Source organism: Notolepis coatsorum (assembly GCF_963971535.1).
Source record: "Notolepis coatsorum genome assembly, chromosome: 18".
NCBI lineage: Eukaryota > Metazoa > Chordata > Actinopteri > Aulopiformes > Paralepididae > Notolepis > Notolepis coatsorum.
The window spans coordinates 63,528,830-63,538,448 of record NC_140182.1 but is presented as its reverse complement, the minus strand read 5'-3'; the positions used below and the strand labels follow the sequence as shown (position 1 = coordinate 63,538,448).

The 9,619-nt window shown below is 40.8% G+C and overlaps 1 protein-coding gene across 1 annotated transcript in view; it reads left to right on the top strand.

The window, feature by feature from the left end:
* The window catches only part of kti12 (KTI12 chromatin associated homolog), an 18,358-nt gene extending 9,367 nt beyond the window's left edge, over positions 1-8,991 (top strand). The window contains exons 6-9 of the mRNA XM_084334951.1: positions 4,827-4,986; positions 5,611-5,673; positions 7,137-7,207; positions 8,822-8,991. Of these exons, the coding sequence (XP_084191077.1) occupies positions 4,827-4,986; positions 5,611-5,673; positions 7,137-7,207; positions 8,822-8,963 (436 nt within the window). The 3' untranslated portion in view covers positions 8,964-8,991. The remainder of the gene's footprint in view (positions 1-4,826; positions 4,987-5,610; positions 5,674-7,136; positions 7,208-8,821) is intronic.
* The last annotated feature ends 628 nt before the right edge of the window (positions 8,992-9,619 follow it).

Sequence of the window (9,619 nt, the reverse complement as noted above, 5' to 3'; positions counted from 1 at the left end):
TATCTGCAGAGCCACGGAGTAGCGAGTGCAACACCGTTTAATGTCCGTGTGGATCATTGGAGTAGGGTATATCTGCAGTGCTGCAGCCCATACTCATTGATTAATGATACTAATACAAATCTATACAATCACCTGTTGTTGAATAAATACCATTACTTTCCAGTTATTACTAAAAACAGTATAACAGTATCTGTAAAAAAAAAAAAAAGGTATTTATATTATTTTTTATTTTTTTTTGTATGCACTGGTATCGGATAAATATCGGTATCGGCCGATACCCAAAGCTTAGGTATCGGAATCGGATCGGAAAGGGAAAAATGGTATCGGAACATCTCTACTTAGAACAGGCTGTCATCCCCACCTGCCTGAAGAAGTCCACTATTATCCCTGTACTCAAAAAATCCAAGCCTGCTTGCCTCAACGACTACCGCCCTGTAGCTCTCACCTCCATAGCCATGAAGTGCTTTGAGAAGCTAGTAAAGGGCTACATCTGCTCCTCCCTCCCCATCAACATGGACCCCCTGCAATTTGCATACCGCCCCAACAGGTCCACGGAGGACGCCATAGCCCATGTGCTGCACACAGCAGCATCACACCTGGACAAGAGGCAGGGGAACTATGTGAGAATGCTATTCATCGACTACAGCTCGTCATTCAATACCATAGTCCCCTCCATACTCATAGCCAAGCTCAGGGACCTGGGCTTGAACTATGACCTCTGCCAGTAGGTCTTGGACTTCCTGACTGGCAGACCCCAGGTGGTGAGAGCAGGCAACTGCACCTCCTCATCCATCACCCTCAACATAGGGGCCCCCCAGGGCTGTGTTCTGAGTCCCCTCCTCTACTCCCTGTACACGCACGACTGTGTGGCTCAGCGGAGTAGCAATACAATCATCAAATTTGCTGACGACACAGTGGTGGTGGGCCTGATCTCTGCCAACGACGAGAGGGCCTACCTGGAAGAGGTCAAGGTCCTGGCGGGATGGTGCCAGGAAAACAGCCTCTCCCTGAACGTCAGCAAAACAAAGGAGATGATTGTGGACTTCAGGAGGTCGGGGGTCAAGGACTACAGCCCCCTCAGCATCGACGGGGCACCGGTTGAGAGAGTCAACAGCTTTAAGTACCTCGGAGCCTACATATCCGAGGACTTGACATGGACCACACACATTGACAGTGTTGTGAAGAAGGCACGACAACGCCTCTACTTCCTCAGGCGCCTAAGGAAGTTCCAAGTCAGTCAGAAGATCCTTAAGAACTTCTACTCATGTACAATAGAGAGCATCTTGACTGGCAACATCACCTCCTGGTTTGGGAATAGCACTGCACAAGACCGAAGCAGACTACAAAGAGTGACACGTTCAGCCGAACGCACAATTGGAGGGGGGCTCCCCACCCTCCAGAACATTTACAACAAGCGTTGCAAGGGCAAGGCTAAGAGAATCATTAAAGACTCCAGTCACCCGAACAACTGCCTCTTTGAACTGCTGCGGTCAGGCAAGCGATACCGGAGTCTCAAGGCGAGCACAGAAAGACTCAGAAGAAGCTTCTATCCCCAGGCCATCAGGCTGCTAAACGAACAATGAACACTACACAACAACAACCACCAAACGCACATAGCACACACATCCACACGCACACACTCACTTTAAACAAACACACTGTAGCACCCACTCCACACACTTTATAGCACACACCCACTTTAAACAAACACACTGTAGCACCCACTCCCCACACTTTATATTTATTGATGAAGGATTGCACTACAACTCGTACACCTTACTGTAAATTGTACCTAAATTGTACCTCATCCCATTTCTGCTTTGCACTATATAGTACTGTACATTAGTACACTGCATAGTATTGTATATTATATGGTAACTCAGTTACGTCTATTCTGCATCGAACATTGTACATATGTCTATACTGAACACTGTGACCTCATTTTCTACTTCTAAATTACATGCTATACTATGTTATTTGATACTATCTTGTCTAGCACAGTCTCTGGAGCGTAACAGTAAGAAGCATTTTGTATGAAAGTATTCTGTACTTCTGTATGACAACTATTAAAGAAACTTGAAACTTGATGTATATTATGGCATACAATACATACCTTATTGCACCACTATGTGTATACTGTATACTTCATCAGAGCATATATTTAGCATTTTTAGATTATATATTAGATTATATATATTGTAACTATATTTATTGTAGGCAAATATAACTGAGGGCATACATACATACATACCCTCATCTTGCACCATGTTTCCCATTATGCGCATGTGTCCAGATTGAATTATATTGTTATATTGCTTACACTGCCTTTTTTTAAATTCTATTTTTATTTGTACTTCTCCACTGTACTATAATTCTATGACCTGTACCATGTCTTCTACTACCTGTACCCCCCCCCCCTCCCCCATGTTGCTATGATGCCTGAATTTCCCCAAGGCGATCAATAAAGGAATATCTTATCTTATAACACTGTCATTACTTTTCTATTCTGCAACAGCTCTATGCATGTCGTCGTAGTTGTCAAAATTGAATACACTTGTCACAGAGGTCATGGGGGGTGCCAGTGCCTCAGGAGGTAGAGCGGTTGCCTGGTAGTTGTGGAAGGTTGCCGGTTTGATTCCCGCTCCTCCCGGGCAGCGTGTCGATGTGTCCTTGAGCCCAAGACACATAACCCCAAATTGCTCCCAATGTGCAGGTTGGTACCTTGCCAAGGTTGCCTGCGCCATCGGTGTGTGAATGTGTGGATTGATTGATTGATTGATTGATTGAAAACTTTAATGAACAGATTGCAGAATGGGTACAGTAAGTACAGCTCAATACACACAATTGTTAAGGGGATGCAGACCAGAGAAAGACTTTCGTCTTGTTTACATCAGGGTCGCCCATTTTCAATTCATAATGGCATTCATGACATACACAATATACAGATGTAAAAATCTAATCTAATCATCTAATCTAAACTAATCATGACATTTATGACATACAGATATGCAGTACTGTTACATTTGTGACATACAAGATATGCAAATATACAGTACTGTTAAACAGATCCTAACAGTAAATATATACATATGAGGGGGAGAGAACTGTACATTAGGAGGGGGTGGGTGGGGGGTTCTGACATTTACGGGGGCCAGTTTCTAATTGCTCCCGTAGGTGCTCTTTGAGGGCGTTTTTTAAGGTGGGTAGGGATTCACATTTTTTACGGCTGTGGGTAGGGCGTTCCACATTGATGTGGCATAATTGCTAAACGTGTTTAGACCCTTGTTTGTGCCGAATCTGGGTTGAACATGATTTGTGGAACTCCCTCTGGTGTTGTGGTTGTGGTATTCACTGACCTTTGGGAAGTATTTCGACATGTACATGGGTACCTTCGTGGTGTAGTGTATCTTGTAGACCAGGCCCATTGCAAGTTGCTGTACTCTTGTCGTCTACTCTAAGCCATCCTAGGTTGTCAAAATGGGCAGGTGTGAGGTGGGTTTTAGGTGTAAGGTCAAGCAGTAGTCTGACCAGTTTGTTTTGTGATAATCTTGTTTTTAGTGCCTTTGAGGTGCTTTGGTACCATGAGGTGCAAGCATAGTCGTAGTACCCTTGAATGAGTGCTCCTGCTAGAGTCTTCAGGGTATTCTTGTTTACCAGAGAGGAGATCCGGTACAAGAATCTTGTTCTTTGGTTGACTTTTTTTATTACATTGGATGCCATTTTGTCACAGGAAAGATTTGCCTCTAGGATGGAACCTAGGTATGTAATTTCTAGGCTTGGACGGTATACCAGGGTATTTAGAAATCCTGACGGTATTGAAAATCAATACCGTCCGTCACCGTCAAAATCACAGATGCGCTTCAGTTTCTATAACAGTGAAACGGAGTTTTGAGTGTAGTGCACTGCACACACGCGCCAGCAGAGGGCGAGACCGCCCTAGTGGAGCGAGTGGGTCACAACGGTGTTCACGTTTTACGGTAATGTTGCGACAGTGCTGTGAAAATACCGTAAAGCGTTGTGACGAGAGTTGGTGTGTGTTGTTGTGGAGCAACTGGTGGAGCAAGCAAATAATCCGTCTCTTATTATATGTGAACTAAAGAGTACAAGGTTTACACAACAGCCTCCACCCGCCTTTTTATTGTATTTGTACCGTCCTGTACTATCCGCTGTCAGCTGTTTATCTCTCTCTGTGAGCTACTGAGCTTGAATAACTAGCGTTAGCTCACATTAACTAGCGTTAGCTCTGCGGCTAATCTTAGATTACCCTGAACTAAATCAATGACTAGGTTATAAAGCATTCGAGTAGTTTTCACTGCACATAGAAGTAGCCAAACAACGGGAGCATTTCGGGAGCATATGACCAAAACCCAATCAAATAGTCTGCCATGGCTAGATGCTAACGCTAAAACGGTGCAGGCTTCTACCGGTGCGGGACTACCATTCTGAGAGCTGACGATGATTTGTTTACTTGGTAACACGGGTTGCCCCCCCCCCCCGCTGATGAAAATGAAAGTCATACCGTACACCGGGGTATTATGTCATAAAGGTTTGACGGTGTGAAAAAAAGGATACCGCCCAAGCCTGGTAATTTCATCTTTCCTTGTGACAATATTGTCACCCACTGTAACTGAGAAGCCGTTGGTTTTGCTGAGTTTGTTATTTTATCCGAAGAGAATGGACTCTGTTTTACCCAGGTGTAATGATAGTTTATTATCAGCGAGCCAGGTGCAGATTCTGCAGAGTTCTGAGCTGAGGGATAAAAGCTATATATAAATGCACCTTTTAATTAAACGGAATTCTCCTGCTATCTGTTTCTCATTTTGTAGTTTGGATGCATTAGTGCTGAGATTTGAGTCTCCAGACTCCAGGAACCGATGGGACAGTCCTCTCTTCACCATTCAGCAAGACGACACCCTTCCCTTTGAAGCCATCTCTGATGCCATTTTCAGAAGGAAAGCGCCGCCACCCAACCAGTCTACACAGAGTGTGAGCGACTTTCTTGCTTAATATAATAATAATAATAATAATAATAATAATAATAATAATAATAATAATAATAATAATAATAATAATAATAATAAACTTTATTCGTATAGCACTTTTCATACAGAAGTTGCAGTTCAAAGTGCTTACACACATACAAGAACAACATTCAGTGGAAATGCACGTTTGCCATGGTTTCCTGTAGAGGGTTACCAGCTATGATGTTCGTAAGAGTGCAGTTGGAGAAGTCTGTTTTCTACTATGGCATAATTTATATCTGGGCCCCAAATGAGATTTGTATAAAAGCTTCTCTTTTTTTATTAAAATAAAAAGGCAACTGGCAATTGTTCCCGACTGGCAATGTGGCTCCAACTGCCTCAGGTTTTTAGTTTTCCCCCCCCTGAAAATAAAAAGAGGTTTTATACTGATGTAATTGGGGCCAATATATATATCATGTGATAGTGGAAAACAGCCTTCATGTTCATTCCTCCAAGTGTTCACTTCAAAATTGTCTTAGCTGGAAACCCTCTACCTTCACATTGTTTTGTTTGCTACCACAAGGAATAAAAAAATATATATGTAATACGTATATATATTTGACAAATAGCTTCCCATCTTTCTCTGCAGCAACCGCTGTCATCTACAAACTTTTTGTACGAACTGGACAAAGTCACACAAGACATGTTGATGGTGAGCCTACATGTGTTGCTTTGCGTTACATTTTCTGTCTGCTCATCCGTAGTCTTTCACCGTCCAGACATTTTCTTCACACTAGCACTCACTCACCAGTGCAGAAGAAAGTTCTTAGCATTTAGGAATTTACCTATCTCAAACCCTGCCCTCTTTCCTTGATCCTCCAATCACAACTGTTGCTTCCCTCAGACTAACAAAGCAACACTTGTGATTGGAGGATTTAAAAAAAAAACTTATAAATGTATTTACAATTTATTATAATGTAACCAAACTCAGCGGTACACTAGACTACAGTGCTATTTGTGCAGTTACTTCAACTAGCTATTATATATATATAATATTATATAATACTATATATCATAGGAGTAGGAATCACCACTGACTACATGTAAGAGCCATATGAGTATTTTTAGTTATGGATTATTATTATTATATCAAATTGAAGTATATGTGAATATTAATTGTAAACAGATTATTATGAGTCATTATTGTGGAATGTTATGATTTATCTGTGTAGCCAAAAGGGAATGCTTGCCCAGTGTTGACCTATTCTGGGGAAAATGGTTTCGCCTCAGTTGTGTATTGTGGGCTGTGGTTCACCTGACTTGCCTGAGCACTGTGCAGCTGAGGTGGTATGAATTAGTGATGGCAATCACCTGGGCGGGGGTAGAACGGGAAAGGCACAGTTTTCTGACCGCTTTGGTCCCAACTTTATTGTTATTTGATTTTTCTAAATCGGATATATGTGGTATCTGACAACGGAACTCAAAGTGTGGACACTATTTTTGGATTTAGAAGGCGCGTACAGAATACCTCCCGACTGCCTCGAGAAGCGGACCCAGACAGAGGCCGCTACACCACAAGATTAGATTGGATTCTTCACATCACATTTTCTATTTTCAATGTTTACTCAATCCCATTCACTACATTGTGATTTTCTTTATTCTTTTTTCACTTCACAGCACAATACCCTCTGAGTATCATTATGCTTCATGGTTAAAAAGTCAGTAGAATTTACTTCAGTCAGAGGGTTTCAATTGACACACAATGCCAGGGAGAAAAACACACTCAAACACCAGAAAACTTTACTTCAGTTATTGAATTGTGTGCATCGATGAGGAATTGGCAAAAGCTAGAATCTGCAAAAGCTAGAATTACAGTTGAGTTATTACATGAGTTGGTTATTTGTCTGACCCCTAATATATCACTGAATAGATGTAATGTGTAGTGTAAGCTATGTAGAGTCCTCTACTGTTAAATGCATTTCTTGCACTATATGCAACATCTTGTATGACCTCATTCCACCATGTGTGTGTCTGTGTGTGTCAAAGTATTTTATTACTCCGTTGATATGTCTCAGCACCAACCACACCAACTGCTTGTACATGGAATGTACTTTATAATTATATCACTATTCTGTATCTATGGTTATTCTGAATCTGTCCATGATTGTTTCCTAGGCAATTCTCAATGCACAGAAGACGAGTGTTCCAGGGGATCTCATTGCTATTCCAGGAGCTACAGAAAAGATATCCTTGTTTTACATAATGTTGCATCATGTGCTTTATTCAATGCAGAGATTTTGTTTTCAGTCAACTGACATATCAACATGAAATGCATACTGCTGTATGACAGTGTTTATTCAGTCTTCCCCACCAGGAGCAGGGTGGAAAGAGATCCCAACCTGAGCATGACATGAGAGTGTGAAGTTAGTTGGACTGGTGTCAATGAGAGTTCCTCCACTTTAGACTTTCTCAGAAGCAAACACTTTGATCTTGTTATTTTGGTGAACGAGATGGCACAGGTGCTAGTGACAACTATGGTAATTCAAACGCAATGTTTGAAGGTAATGGGTATGATTTAAAATGTTTAAATGCCCTCAAGAGTATCGAGGTAGGCTGTGGCCCTTTTGAGCATTCAAAGTCCCAATCTATTTTTAAATGCAAGTTATATTCACATACATCCTTGGAAGAGTTTGATCTCTATATGGAAAATACGCTTTTTGGAACTTTATTTATCTATTGTAAATCCAAATATAGGTATATTTTTCTCCAGTGTTTACAAAAATTACCAACGTAAATACAACCTTTACAGGCGAAAAATTTAGCAAATATAAGATGAGATATTCCTTTATTGATCCCCTTGGGGAAATTCAGGCATCATAGCAGCATGGGAGATGGGAGGTACAGGTATGGGCAGGGTAATAGTAGAAGACATAATACAGGCAATACAATTATAGTACAGTAGAAAAGTAAAAATAGACAGTGTAAACAATATACCGTAATTCCTCTAATAGTAACCCCGGCTTGTATTTGTTTCAACTGTAGCGGGTACCAGGCTTGTATTAGGAGGAGGCCTGTATAAGAGGGAGGCCTATATTTCAAATTTTCAAACGGATCATAATGAATAAATCAACATTTTGTGTCGGTTTGAACCCAGTAAAATGTACTGGGTTCATTTATTGAAACCAAGTACTGTATGAAATAGTAAACAGTGCAATTACAGGTGGTCACTGGTCATTTCAACGTTTTCAAAGTGAAATCAAGTAACTAGCTCAGTATGCAGCTCAGTATATTAGTAACCCGGCTTGTATTAGGAGGCCGGCTTATAATTGCTTAGCTCAAGAGCGCACCCGGCCATTAATAGAGACCCGGTTTTTAATTGAGACCCGGTTACTATTAGAGGAATTACGGTAATTAACTATGAATGTACACATATGAGCAAGCAGGCAGTGTGATCAAAGGTGCAGATGAGGGTCTGTGTATCAGTTATATTATACATTACAATGAATATGGTTACAATAAACACTAGCATCTAAATATATACTCTGAGTAAGTAAGTATACAGTGAGTATACACGGGTGCAGTCTACATAAAGTACGTATGGCGCGATATATTGTATGTCAATACAATTGAAAATTCCCATTTGCTCTCTAGTGTTTGTTATAGGAGTCAGTCAGCTAGGGAATTAAACATGCGTTGCCATTTTTCCCACTGATTGGGCCTTTAATACTGTGAACGGTTATTTGGGATGTTTTTTGTCTGTTTTAATGTGACGCTAAAATTAAGTGAGAGGTATCTCATCTCATATTTGAGCCAATTTGATTGATCTATTTGTATTCTAAGGTCCTTAACCTGTTAAACATTGAACTCACAAGGAGCTTCAACATGGCAGAGCTACGCAAGCTGCGGCGCCAGTTCATCAGCTACACCAAGACGCACCCCACGGAGAATATTGGACACATTTCAAACATGTTTGTACAATATCTAAACAAGAGCCTCCACTGAAGTCTTAAACCTCCTGTATATGATTTTATGTGGCTAATAAATTGATATAAATATGTTTAAGTTGATTGCGGTCTTTATTCATTGGCGTTCTCTTTGACGCCTGTTATCTGTGTTATGCGATAGACAGGAATAAAAAGGTATTTCCACATTTCACAGTATTTAATGGAACAATATTTCCTTTGAAATGTAGTCGAGTGATTGTATAAAGTTCCCTAAAATGGCTAGAAATTGTACTTGAGTAAAAATACTTAGTTACTTTTCACCACCGTTGAAAAGGAATAAAAAAAGGTATTTCCAAGTTTTCACAGTAATCCTAAAGTGCCCGTCTCGAAGATCTCTCCGAACCGATTGAAGTTTATGGATACCATGACTGTGGTAAGTTTTAAGGGGCTAGCGTTACACAATAAATGAGTTATAATAATACCACAAGTGTGGATTCACTCGCCCAAACCCTGTAGCCGTGCATTAGCCTAGGGGCTAACTAGGTCGATAGTCCATCAACGTTATGTCCTATTCATCAATCTCACAATATTCGCTAACGTTAGACAGATGGAATACAGCCTTCCATCTAAAAACATAAATTAAAACTTACCACAGTCATGGTATCCATAAACTTCAATCGGTTCGGATCCTTTGAATCAAATGAAAATGTAAAC